This window comes from Cynocephalus volans, chromosome 9 (genome assembly GCF_027409185.1).
Source record: "Cynocephalus volans isolate mCynVol1 chromosome 9, mCynVol1.pri, whole genome shotgun sequence".
Classification (NCBI taxonomy): Eukaryota; Metazoa; Chordata; class Mammalia; order Dermoptera; family Cynocephalidae; genus Cynocephalus; species Cynocephalus volans.
The window spans coordinates 149,918,169-149,932,859 of NC_084468.1; the positions used below are offsets into that span (position 1 = coordinate 149,918,169).

The 14,691-nt window shown below is 35.1% G+C and overlaps 1 protein-coding gene across 4 annotated transcripts in view; it reads right to left on the reverse strand.

Moving 5' to 3' along the window:
- The window catches only part of SPOCK3 (SPARC (osteonectin), cwcv and kazal like domains proteoglycan 3), a 468,485-nt gene that overhangs the window by 241,383 nt on the left and 212,411 nt on the right, over nt 1–14,691 (reverse strand). For 3 of the 4 annotated variants that reach the window (XM_063107912.1, XM_063107911.1, XM_063107909.1), the window contains one exon: nt 7,513–7,627. The exons of the other annotated variant lie outside the window; for it this stretch is intronic. In XM_063107912.1, the coding sequence (XP_062963982.1) occupies nt 7,513–7,627 (115 nt within the window). The remainder of the gene's footprint in view (nt 1–7,512; nt 7,628–14,691) is intronic. 4 annotated transcript variants of the gene reach the window in all.

A 14,691-nucleotide genomic window follows, 5' to 3' on the forward strand; every position in this document is an offset into this window, starting at 1 on the left:
GAATTGTAGTTTTCAGCAAAAAATAATGTGGGTTAAAATATGCAGAGAAACTGTACATTAGGCAATTGATATTCAGAGATTTTTCTAAAGGAATATAGGATTGTTGTCAGATAAGATAAATTAACAATTCTACAATGCTTAGAAAAATGTTGCATTTACAGAATATGCTTTATAAGTTTTAAATAATATGTTTGAAAAGACAGTACAACATAATAAAAGTACAGATTCTAGAAATACAAAGGCCAGGTTCAACATTCAAGTCTACCACTTGAGCAGATTAAGCAAATTCTCTGTGTCTCAGATTGTATCATTGGTAAAATGGGGGTAGTAACTGTAATCCATTTCACCTCCTACCATCGTTGTGAGATTAAATTAATTAAGCATACATATGCATATGTATGTCTGTGTGTGCGTGTAGACACAAGTTCCAGACATAAAGGAAACAATATGAAGTTTAGCCATTATCTATGTTTTAAGAAAAGGAATTAAGCAATGTTATACTAATCCATTATCCAAAATACTATGACCATTTTTAAATATAGTTAATTTTTAAAAGTGTTGCAAACCTTCTATAACTTAACTAAAAGAAATTTATGGATAGCTAAGTACTTATAAAGATATACAAACATCTGTACGTATATACAACTAAAATGCATTTATAATTATAAAAAGGGAATGTATATATTAAAAAAATAAACGTGATTTCAAATCTTAAATCTGCTCCTTATGTCTACCTATCTATGTATCTGTCTATCCGTCTGTGTGTCTGTCATCTTTCTATCTAACTAATCTCAGGAAGAACACACAATCTCTGAGCTTCAGTTTCTGCTTCTGAAAAATGGGCATAATCATACTTAGTATAAAGCTTTAGGGCTGTTGTGAAAGCTAAGCTAACTTAATGCAATTAGTAAACAGCTTTGCACATATTAAGTGTGAAATAAATACTGGATTTCATGCTCCCTGAGGACATGATCAACATAGTCATATACCATAAATGCTAAATTTTACATACGTATAAAGAACATTATTTTAAAATAGTTAAAAGTTCAGTTCAACAAAGATTTTGGGGACTCTACTATAATTTAGGCTCTGTGATTGAAGCTTACCATCTTTAATATTTCAACGTCAGAACAATGGACAGGCAAACACCACTGTCATGCAATTAATAACCATATAAAGAAATTGAATCTTCTTTTAAATACAGTCATTATAAACTACGCATCTGAAAAGTGCATAATTTGATATAATCCCATTTGTTTATTTTTCCTTTGGTTGCCCATGCTTTTGGGGTCGTATTCATGAAGTCTGTGTCCAGTCCTATTTCCTGAAGTGTTTCTCCTATGTTTTCTTTAAGAAGTTTTATTGTTTCAGGGTGTATATTTAAATCCTTAACCATTTTGAGTTGATTTTAGTATACGGTGAGAGGTATGGATCTAGTTTCATTCTCCTGCATATGGATATCCAGTTCTCCCAGCACCATTTGCTGAAGAGGCAGTCCCTTCCCCAGTGAATAGGCTTGGTGCCTTTGTCAAAGATCAGATGGCAGTAAGTGTGTGGGTTGATTTCTGGATTCTCTATTCTATTTGGTGGGACTACAAAATGGTGCAGCCTCTATGGAAAATGGTATGGAGGTTCCTCAAACAATTGCAGATAGATCTACCATACGACCCAGCTATCCCACTGTTGGGAATATACCCAGAGGAATGGAAATCATCAAGTCAAAGGTATACCTGTTCCCCAATGTTCATCGCAGCACTCTTTACAATAGCCAAGAGTTGGAACCAGCCCAAATGCCCATCATCAGATGAGTGGATACGGAAAATGTGGTACATCTACACAATGGAATACTACTCAGCTATAAAAACGAATGAAATACTGCCATTTGCAACGACATGGATGGACCTCGAGAGAATTATATTAAGTGAAACGAGTCAGGCACAGAAAGAGAAATACCACATGTTCTCACTTATTGGTGGGAGCTAAAAATTAATATATAAATTCACACACACACACACACACACACACACACACACACACAAAACCGGGGCGGGGGGAAGAAGATATAACAACCACAAATACTTGAAGTTGATACGACAAGCAAACAGAAAGGACATTGTTGGGGGGGATGGGGGAGGGAGGAGGGAGGGAGGTTTTGGTGATGGGGAGCAACAATCAGCCACAATGTATATCGACAAAATAAAATTAAAAAATAAAAATAGAAATAGAAATAAAAATAAAAATAAAAATAAAAAAATAAAAAAATAAAATAAAATTTTTTTTAAAAAGTGCATAATTAAAATGGAGGAGCTTTAGGGTTCACCTTTTTTGATATTAACTTTTGATAAATAGCCTTTATTAGTTTCATCATTTTCTATGTAATGCCATCTTAGGAGGCCAGAAGCATTTCTTTATTGATTTTTTTTCATCCTTCGGTGTAAATGAAGCAGAAATTAACATGGCTAGTTTTGTCATACAACAACTTCTTTAACTTTACTCTGTCTTACTATACCAAACCTTTTTCTTTTAATATCAACGGCATTGATTGGTGCCACAAACACTGATCTAGAAATAGTGCTAATTATCTGCAGCTGCACAGGCAGCAAGAGAACATAAAACACTGGGCTTCTTACTCACAATATACTAAAACAATGAAACAAAACCCCCTCAGCTATTGGTATCTGCAGAACTTTTTTCCAGGGTGACAATATAAAAAGTGGATCATATTCAAAGACTGGAAAGCCAACCATATATTTTATACTAAAACATCTAAATAATTGGCTATGTAACCATATTGGAAAAATGTGCAGCAGTCAAAATTTTTTCTCATGGTTCATAAAACTGGCTTTAACTGTTAATAATAACAGTAACAGAAAATTAGCACAAGAACAGTGCTGCGGTTCTGTTACAGTAGCTATCATGTTGGTTCAAGGCCCTTTCTTCACAGAAAGAGCTGTAAGACCCGTGCGTCATGCACAAATCCCACACGTCGGGATGGCTCACCTCACAAAGACCACGAGATAGAGAACGTTGCAATAAACATGAGGTTTTATTATTCCAGCATGCTGGGGTCGCTTCGTCTTCAGGACAAAAGCGGCCCCCCAGTTTACAATACAAGCACCTTTTATACAGTTTTTCCTGAACAGATCTTTATGACAGGATGAGTTGTTGGTTATCTGTGGCACCCTTCGATTTATGGGCAGACTTTAGCAGGCTGGCACCCCGATAGATCTAGATCTGTGGCGCCTTTAGATTTACAGGTGGGCTTTGGCAGGCTGGTACCCCCGATAAGGAACGGCGCTTCTCTCAATCGTATATCTTTCCTGGGGCCTGGCCAGGAGGCTCTTAGATAAGGAACTAGTCAGTTCCTGGAACTGGGTGGGGGCCATTCCCTTCTTGGAATGTTTAGTGTACTTGGGCCCGCCTGCCCTTTGTACAGCCTCTTTAGAAGCTGCTTAATAGCCCCTTAGAAGCTGCTTTACTTAGAATGTCATTAGCAAGCATTTGTCACAAAACTGTGTATACTAAAGTTTATATTTTTCTACAATCCCCTACAGAGCCATTAGGAGACAATATCCAAATGCACAACTTTGATCAAGACATATTTGGATAGTTTACACTACCCTCTACATTGACAGTGGTGGTCGAAGCTGGTGTAAAACACAAAATGAGCCACCTAATCATGCTATTTCTGTGATGTCACAAGACAATTACTGTTATTTAAAGCACTAACGAAGGAGAAATTTACCAATCATTTCAATTATTTATCAATCTAAGCCAGTTTCTTAAAACCAATTGTTATAAAACCAATTGTTACCCCTCATTTCATATTTTCATGTTCTCCTTTCTTTTGATTTTTTTTTTTGTAAATCATGCATTTGTTCATTCTTTCAATAAATCTATTTTAAACTATTTGATAATTGACTCCTCTGCCCTTCCTAAGTCACTTTCAACAAATATGTATGAGGCAAACAGAAAACAATGTTTAAAGCTTTATTATCTGAACTGACCATTTCTATTTGTTAGGTAGTTAGACATAAGCGGGTAGATAAAAAGGGGAGGAAAAGGGAACGGAAGACAACAGGCTCACGGCCCAGAAGCACCTGCCTCAGGCCCGCCTTGACCGCCCCGCCCGGGCACCCATCCGGCGGTGGGAATAGGACAAACTCCCACCACATTCTGACCACAGCTGTGCGTTGGTCTTTCCACTGTTTAGAGCATGCGCATAAGTATAGGACGTCATTAAACTAGAGTTAAGCTAATAGCTATTAGCATGGCATTAAAGTAACATTTACATAGGGGTTTAACCCGTCCCCCGCCCTTGTGGTTTTCCTTTTGCATTATGGGCAAAGGACATGCGCAATGGGAAAATGACACCTTAGATGTCAGTCAACGTGCCCACCAAGCCAGCTTATGTTTATGCAAACCGGGTAGATAAGAAGCCGCAAACGAGCACCCACAGGGCCACTCTGCTGGGACCGTGGCCCGGGTCACATCCCGTGCACGGTGTGACCCGTCTCTGCACAGCACAGAGCACTTTCCTTTCCCCCTTTCCTTACACTTCTCTGTCGTGCTTTGTAATCGAGCTTAAACTTGAACTGCTTTGGCACTGACTGCCGCTAACAAATTTATCGAACTTCCTCTAGAAATCCTTCCCCAAAGGTTCTGCGAACAGCAGCTGTTTTATTGTTCTCTTCAAAATAAATAAATAAATAATATAAAACAATATAAACATAATGAAATGTGTGATAGTATGTCAAGATCTGCGTATAAAGAGCAGTGGATGAGATACAGACTTTCGGTCGATTGAAGGAGATTGCTGCGAGGCAAGTTATTACGAACGTGGCGAGTACTATAAGACGAGAGGTTCGAGGTCCGAAGTAGTGCAGAAATGGAGCAGTATCTAGCTTTGGGGGGAGGAACTTAGGAAGGTCTCTTTGAAAAACAGGATTTCCACTGCAGAAATAAACAGTGGATCCCTTTCCTTTCTCTTTTCTGAGATCAAAGGAAGAAAAAGTTCCTTTATCAGCAATGTCTAACCTAAACTATGTCAATGAACGAAATTGATTGCGTAAGCCCTTTCTCTGCTTTCTCTACCCACCCCCAAACTACACACAAAATCCTCAAAATTAAGATCTAGACCACTTGCATTCGCCACGTTTACTGACAACCATTCAGCTTGGCAAAGCTCTTCTTACCTAAGTGTTGTGTAAACATTCACTGTGTACTGACATTCTCAAAGCAAATGAAGCACATCAAATATTAATCTTGAAATCAATTCTTTGGGTACTGCTTATTTATTTATTGAGTACAATGTGTATTAAGTGCAAAATTTTAAATAGTATCTATCAGAAATGGAACAGGACTAAATACTATTTCCATAAAGCACTGAAATCCACCTACTAAAAGCATAGCAGCCCCTTCCTGCTCCACTCCACCACTCACCAAAAGCAAAGCTGTCAGAAGTTTCCTACTCAGGGTGCTTCCAGTGTGTGTGTGAAGGAACATTTTGGCTATTGGTTTCAGGTGGTCTTTATCATGTTAATGAAGTATTTTTTCCTTTTCTTTTCTTTTTCTTTATTTTTTTTTAAGTCATTGTTTAATAATTCAGAGAAGCATGTTGAAAAAAGTATAGACTCTGGGGTCTGTAAATACAGATCGGAATAGATGCTCTGGATATTTCTAGCTTTGTGACCTTGAGTTTGTGATCTGTGACTTTAACCTCTCCTAGCATCAGTGTCCAGCAAGTGTCAAAAGGAGTGAGTCTCCGCCAGAGGCATGATATTATTACCTGTGAAGTCTTTGGTTGCTCTTTGACTTGGGTTCAGCGGACTGGGCGAAATGACAGATGAACCTTTTCAAAGGTCTTAAATGTGTATGAATGGAAATCTTTCCCGGGTTCTCTAGAACTTGTAATAAAAATTTTTGGTTTTGTATGAAATGAATTGACTAAGTCTCTGCAATTCAGGTGTGGGTTCATACATGAATTCCTTTCAACCCCATCTTCTTGATTTCTCAAGTAAAAAACCTCACTTTCTTCCACATATACATGTTTGCATATTAATATTTTAGAATTGTGATGATTAATTAATAGGAATTCCAAGAAACTTGTAATTCTAAAGAAATAAATAGAACGATAAGTTTCTGGTCCAAAGTTTTGCTATCCCTTTATAAAACTAACATGGATATCATGATTCATTGGGGAGATATTACTGATAACTGCTTCACCCTTTGGTGCCTTTCATAGAATATTGACTTTGTACAATAGAAATTTCATTTCTAGGAGGTCTTTCACTCTTAACATCCCCAAATGATTTTTCTCTGTTTCCCTGTACCTCTTTCTCTTACTTCCACAAGTGTACTGTTGGCATGCCATAATTCTTTGTCCCAAGGGAAAACATTCCCAAATCCTCTATCATGGTTGCACCAGCCTGCCTGGCTACTCGAATCTGCCACTACAGATTTGGCATTGTAGGGTAAAGACTGATAATCTATTCAGCATGTAAAAGAGGGTGCTTTTATATGAACAAGGAACATCAATAAAACCTAAATATTTGCTGTTTTCTAAAAATGCTACTTACGTTTTCATTCTCTAAGGTTCTTATTCTCTGTCTGCTGGTGTCTTTGAATAATAAAGTTTATATGCAAATACACTAAAGCCAAAAATCAAATTATTTTCAGAACATACCCAAATAGCAAAATTTCCTTGCCCATATGATTTCAAAACAATGTATGAATTAAGTCACTATCACAGAAAGAGTGTTCTCCCAAAGAGAGTTCCTTTAAAATGAAAGGAAATGAATACTCCTGCCTGTTCCAGTCAGTTAACCACTGATGTCCCTTTGGTTGTCGCATATTCTCATCTTTAAGACTCAGCATCAAACTACACAGGCTATTTGCAAATTACTGATTTTTACTAAAAACAGAGCCTACTTTACAGAAGTAGTGATGATTGTTACAAAATATATTTTAAAATATTTCCTTTCCCTCTCCCATCTTTTGTCAGCTTCCAGGGCTGAGTGCAAGGATGCCACCAGTATGTGTGCTTCCTGAGAAGGTGTCCTGAAGTGTTCCAGTCCCAGATCTCTGTTTTGGGACTTCTAATCTCTTCTTATAAACACCAATTAATTCATTTTTCCACTTGAATTTTGTTTCTAATTCTACTCGGTGGGAAACAGAAATATCTGAGTAGCCATAACCAAAAATATTTAGAGGGTACCAAACTGTAATTGTTCCTTAAACTTGAAAATGCACAAATATCCAGATATAACATTTTAATTTAATCTTCACAAAACCCACTTTAAATAATAATATTTGCCTAAAATTCTATAAATGTAGTAATTCTGATTGATGCTTAACCCAAGTGAATCATAATTGCATTAACCAAGCTTCTGAAACTGTTTCAATAAAACTCTGCATTAAAGATTAGCAGACACTGACAAATATTTATACTCTGCAGTTATTCATGGTAAAGAGTACTGTTTAATAGGCAGGATTTAATTTAATGATGTTTACCTGTGTGCAAGCCTCCGATGACTAATGCAGACTGCAGTCTGAGAATCTTGAGCGATGCATACTTTATGGTGACTACATTTCATCTTTAAGCATGGATCTTTAGCTGGATCTAAAGCTAATAAAAAAAAGAGAGAGAAATAGGGATTGTACAGAAAATATTAAAATATATTTCTGTAAAACAGAGGGATCTAATCCTATCAAATGCAATCTGATCAATTAATTTACATAGTGTCTAGCTGTAAACTTTCTTTACAACCTTCCTCTATGAGGAGGTATTTCTGCTTCTACCTACATAACTCAGAGTTAACAGATAGTTGCAGTTTAGTCTCATCTGTTCTACTCAGAAGCTAAAATGCACATCTCCTATGACAAATGTGTAATTAAAACAAAAATTTTAAGACCAAAATTCCCTGTAGTTGCTACTGACTTCTAAGTACTAAAGATGAATAAATAAAGTTGGGGTGTGTTACCAAAATTTCTTATGTCACTGGAGAATTACAATCTATACTTTTGCTTTGCTTAGATAGATGCCAGTGAGTAGAAAAAAAGGATGGCACCAAAAATTATGTCAGTTGACATTAATGAGTCTTTGGATATCCAAGAAAAGTCTAAGGCTGTACTTCGGGGCTGGCCGAGTGCATCATCGTAAGACCTCATGTGTTGCATTTCCATTTTTAGACTGTGCATAACATTTGCACCACCATTTCTTCAAACAAACCTCTCACTTTGAGGCTGCCAACACAAACACTATGTGATACATGGATGATTTGCTTTATGACAAAAGACATATAATTGACATAGTATATAATTCATTCACTTCAAGTATGCTGTCAGTGATTTTCAGTATATCCACAATCATGAAATTGTCACCACAATCAAATTTAGAATATTTTCACCATCAAAGGACTCCCAAAAACATTTCCTCTGGTCTTTGTCACTACTCCTTCTCGACCCCAACTAGTTCTAGTCAACCAGTAATCTAATTTCTGTCTTTATGTTTGCCTATCCTTGACATTTTACATAAATTGAGTCATAAAACATGTGGTCTTTTGTGACTGGCTTCTTTTACTTGGCACATTGTTTCTGCGGTTCAACCACATTGTAGAATGACTTACTACTTCATTCCTTTATCTTGCTAAATAATATCTCATTTTATAAACATAGCACATTTTATTTATTAATTTACTAGTTAATGGGCATTTTGGTTGTTTCCGCCTTTTGGCTACTGTGAACAATGCTCCTATTGGTAATCATTACTGGTTATGATCAATAATATTTTCTCATGATTTCTCGCTGGGGGAAGACGAGGAAGAATTGGTACAAACAAGGAAAAGGCACTGAGTGTCCAGTTTGAGTACATGTCGAAATTAAAAGAAACAATGAAAGATGGCAAAGTGAAGAAATTCCAGTGCACGAAGAAAAACCAAATCAGAAGAATGTGTATCTGTGATATGTAGAAATGTCTGAAGGTCCCCGGGTTGTCCTCCAGACATAAAATGTGGATTTGAGTCCATCTCCTTTATGATCTTAAACTTAGGGTAAAGTCAAGCTGGTGGACCAGTCAAATTTAGATTTATTAATGCATTAAATCTTAAGCATATTTAGTCAATAGTTTAAATAAAGTGAATATGTTTAGATAATTAATGAATTTAATAAAATACAGATATAAACTCTACATACATAAAAACACATTTTATTGCTTTAAAAATATAAAATATATTTCTGTAAAACTTATTTGAGATTTTGTATAAACATGAAATTTTATAAATAAAATTTTATAAATAAAAATACTAACACATATAGTTAATGAAATATTAACTAATAGACATGATAAAATGGGCAAGATATTAAATGCATCTATTTGGAACAAAAATGTTTCAATATCCTTCACACTAAGAAAAAAATATTTTTTTCTTCGAAGCATTGATTAAATCAACTATAGCTTCTCTTAGTTTCTAAGTAGATTCACAAATTAAAATAATCAATATTAATTATTTTATTCTCTATAAAACATTGAATATATTTTGTTCGCTATGCAAATGCAAATTGCCAGAATAGTCTCATTATATTACCACAGTTTAAATCGTCATTAATTAAAAAATTCTCACTGAAATATATTGTACCTGAAAACTGCATGACTTCTTGTTTGACAACATAAAAGAAAAACAAAGAAAAGGGAAAAAAAAGAAAAGGAGCAAAAGTGGAAAAAATAACTTTAGAAAGCATTAAAAAGGTTTTAAATCATATCTAATTCTTAGTCTATTTTGATTTCTAATTATTACGATCACTTTTAAAAATTCATTAAAGTTAAACAATTCTGCCTAACAATTAAACAATGTTATTTCTACCCACCTCTATACTATATATAATGTCATACGCTATTTTTAATATATTTAATGTAGGACATATTATTCTGAAAAAGAAATACTCTTATTTTGAAATAAAACACTGTAAAACATAAAACCATCATGGTTAACCTAATCTAATGACAATTAAGAATGAAGACTTAATACTTTAGCTGTTTCTTCTAGTTTTCTTTATCTTATACCATCTATGTTCAATAATTTTCATAAATTCCACGACATCCCTTACATTATATCTTTTTAAAAAGAGAAATCAGAACTCAAAAATTGGTGTACAGCGAGAAGGCAATTACTTATCAGAACAAATTTAACACATAAAAATGCATTCAATGAGAACGTTTTGCATAAAATTCTACATAAATGATCAAAAAAAAAAGAGTAGCAGTATTTGTAAGGTGTGGAAAATATAATAGGAGAAAGTGAACATTAAGCACCAGACACATAGAATCTACAGTAAAAGAAAAAGCAAAAAAAAAAAAAAAGCCCTTTCTGTTTCTATGCATGTGATTTTAACCATCTGCATTTCTTACTAGAACGCACATTGTTGGGAGCTTAAAAATTATAAAACATCACAGACTGTAAATACAGATGCCTAAGATTTTATTCTTGAAATCATAACAATAACACAACCAAATGCCTCGTGGCTGAAGCCCATAGACTGGAATCAGTTCTGTGCCTTAAAGACGCCTGGCGTAAATTCGTCACCTCCTTCTGTTGCTACTCTCTTCTTTCCCTTTTTTTCTTCTTTCTTTTCTTTTTTTTTTAAACCACCAATGAATTCATCCATTTATTAGGGAATAGTCCTACAATCCAATCACCTCTTCAAGGCCCCGCCTTTCAATTACCATGATAGGATTTCCCACCCTCTTAACACTGTCACAGTGGGGGGAGGTTGGGGGGACACAATTCAATCCAAGGCATTCTGCCCCTGGACCTAAACGTAGCATCACCCATTTCGTTCTGCATCATTGTTTTCAGCTTTCTCTCAAGCATCCAATAAAACTACCTCTACAAATATTTCTGTTAGTACATTTGAGTTTGTGTTGGCCGTGATCTTTCTGATAGATGTGAATTAACCTAGGGACATAACAAATAATAAAGTTTTTGTGTTGTTTTGTTTCAGAAAATGCAGCCTATATTTCAAATAATTACTTTATAACTTAACCTTTGAGCTTCATTGCATTTGTCTTGTAGGATTCCTCTCACTGTTTTTGCCAGAATACTTGTTTTTTTAGTCCAGAATTCCTTACTTACTGCCAGACTAGGATAAACTAGGAAGGATCAGGCCTGATCCAGCTGCTAATAGACTTACCTGAGACAGCAAGGGTTAGAAGAACGGAAAACAAATGTGAGAGAAGACAGGTATGTCAGTAAAAAAAAAAAAAAATCTAATTCATGAGAAGTCCTAATATGAAGGGAGTAGAATAGTAAGGCCATACGATGCAGACTACAGGTCAAGAAAACAACATGGATGGTAATTTATTAGGAGAAGAAGAATTAGTGCAAGTGACCATAAGAGAAGGAAAGGAAAAAGGGTCATCACTAAGGTGCAAAAATAAGTATTAATATTAGTATCGAGAACTGAAATAAACTTTAACAGGGTAGGCTGAAACTCCTACTCTGCACAAACTCATTTCTGGACTTCAACAGTGTTTGTCCACAAGAAGCATGGATTTTAGAAGATAAACTGCTAATGATTCTAGGCTAAAGCACTCTTAAATCATGCTCTATATAATGTTTGGTGGAGTTAAGGATGAAAAAGTCAAGTTAGTTCAATCAATTCCAGAAAAAAGATCTCTTAAATACTTGACACATATAACAGAAACTTTACTAATATTGATTCGGATTTTTGAAAGACCAGTGTAGTAGAAACTCGTAATCTCTAACCTGTTTGGATCATCTATAAAATAAAGAATTTGGAACAGATGATCTTCAAAATCTCATTCTTCCGTAAAAGTGAATTATTGCACTTTAGCATACAATTTTGACACTAGACGTTCTACATAGAATGGACACTGTCGTCAAAAAACTCAACATTTGTATTGGAATAGAGATTTATAAATAGGTAATTGGAGCACATTGTTAAGTGGAAATTACACACACACACATATAATATAAAGAAAAACACATAAATACACACACATCACATGATGGTGAATGGGAAATAATTAGAATGAGTGAAACCTCAGGTAGATTTTGAAAGTTGTATAGGAGCCATAAAGTGCACCAAATAAAATGAAACTCCAGTATAAGGAGACAAGATGAAAAACAGAAAGTATTCATGGAATTGCAAATAGTTCGGGACCCATGAAATATAATGTGCATGTTGCCTGTGAGTTTTGTGAAGGCACTGAAGAGGCAGATGGGAGCTTCGTACCTTCTGGGCTTTCACCTTACCGATAACGCCATGCTGTTGAATGAGTTTAAGTAAAAGAGTGGCATAACCAGGTTTGTATGGTAGAAAGATCAAACACCACAATTTGTGGATGCTCTGAAGAATGTATGATTAAGACAGAGAGATTAACCAAATGTCTGGGAAAGAAAAGACAATAATCTGATTTAAGGGAGCTGGATCTGAAAATGGAAAGAAGGGGACACATTTCATAGACACCAAAGGGACAGATCCAATAGGACCTAATAATTGATTGACTATGAGGAGGAAATTGGTCAGAAGTAGAAGAAATGGTGATTAGTTGCGCCACTAAACAAGAAATAAGAAATTTTGGTGGCAAGAAATAATGAAATGTAGCAAGTTTAGTTAAGAAGTACATCAACGAAAAACTTGTGGTGACATTCTGATAGTAGCACTCAGCAGTAACCTGGATATTTGGATCTAGTGTGTAACAAAAAGAGGTTGAGGGAAAGATATCCTTTTGGTAGTCAACTTAAAAGAATATAAATTAAAAACATAGTCAGTTTTGCAATACAATTAGATTTTTAGGATGCTTACTTTGATGACATATTGTGAATAAAAGTGAAAAACCTTTTTTTATGGGCAACTCTCCTATCCCGTTCTTGCAACCCGTTTTTGGATTGGAATGGGAAACATAACCACCATCTTCCAAGTTTTTCTTCTGCTAAAAACAGAATAATGGACAGTGATCTTATTGAAGTGATCAGTTTCTCTCCCATCTCCTTAAGGTTCTGAAGAAAGTCATAAAGAAAGCACAATAAATCCCATACTCAAAGTCCCTTCATATACTTTGTGCAAACCTTCACTCTATATGATAAATGATCAGAAAGTCGTTACATTTTTGAATTTCAGTGCCCTTTAAAATATTGAAATATAATCACAAAACCCAAGGAGCTCTGACAATTGAAAGATTTTTGGTTTTTATTGTGGAAAACTCATTTGGTAGAGAAAATAATGCTGTGAGTTTTAATGCAAATCAGTTTATGATCTTTAACTCATTTAGTGTTTTGCTTCAAAAGGAATAGTGTATTTCACTACATGGTGGTATGCTGCAGTATTATAACTTTTTTTTCACAATATATGCATAAGGTAGCATGTACTAAGTGATACACAAATCGTATTGCCTCTTGACAATATGAAAATTTCAAAATTCTAAAACACATTTGTCCTAAGGGTTTAGATGAGATATTACATGAGCATGAATAATTGCAATTTATTTAGTGTTTGCTATGTATTAGTGCAGTTTTTTGTTTGTTTACATGCAAAATATTCTTAAAACCATTCTCTGAAATGTGTATGGTCATCTCAGTTTTAGAGGTAAGGAAACTGTTGCTCGAGCACAATGTTTTTTCTAGGAGGTATAAGTAGTTCCTAGTAGAACTAGGACTCAAACCCAAGCCTTTGACTCACAAAGCTAAACGATTTGCCACTGAAGAAATCTGTTTCAATCTTCAGGTGAGATTGAAAGCAGATGTAACAATGTTGTGTGATCAGCTTACCCTTATATTCCCCATAACAGAGGATAAATTGGAAAAAATGTTTGCTGAAACAATCAACATATACTATCTATTAAAACAAGCAGATAAGACAATAAGTTTAAGCTTTACCAGAGTATCCTAGTTTAATTTTTATTCTGAATTCATTCTTATGGTTACTTGTGCTTCTTTTTCTTTAATAGATGCATTTTATATACAACTATTTAGGACCTAATATGTCTTCTGATAATTCTCCAATCTAGAAAATCATTCAACAGAAACTACTAGGCATCTATTTAATCTGATCTTCTACATTTCACATTAAGGCACTACCACTTTAATATTTTGCAAAATATAGATTTGGGGAAACCCTTTATTCCATCTGTTCATTTATTTTTAGGTATTTTAAAAATATTCTGTCTATGCTCTATGCTAAATCTGCCTCTATTCCCAGGCGCTTTTCTAGGCAGAGGTGTTGTATTGTCCTGCCTTTCAACACTGCAGCACTGCTTTTCACACACATGGTCTCTCACAACTCAACCCTACCGTGCTCCACTCTGCTCTTTCATCACAGCACAGCATACCAAAGGTTCTTTGGGTATAGTCTGTTGTCATTGCTTTCTACAGATTCCTTCCCCTGAAGAAGCACTTAAAGGCAGCTTCTCTTGTTTTTATCATTAAAATTAATAAGCATATTCTCAGTCAGCAGAGCCTCGTTCCAAGTAGCCTGTATACTCCTGCAGTCACTCTGTAGCGCATATTTTTCAGTTCCCAGTGATTCATGAATTTAATGGAAGTCAAGGAAACATTAATAACTTAGCTTTTGGCTTTATCCGGGTGTGACTAACACAATACACATAATGTCATTTAAGCAACAGGTCAGTTCTTACTCCAATTCCCATAAAAGCTTTAAATGACTGCCAGTCAA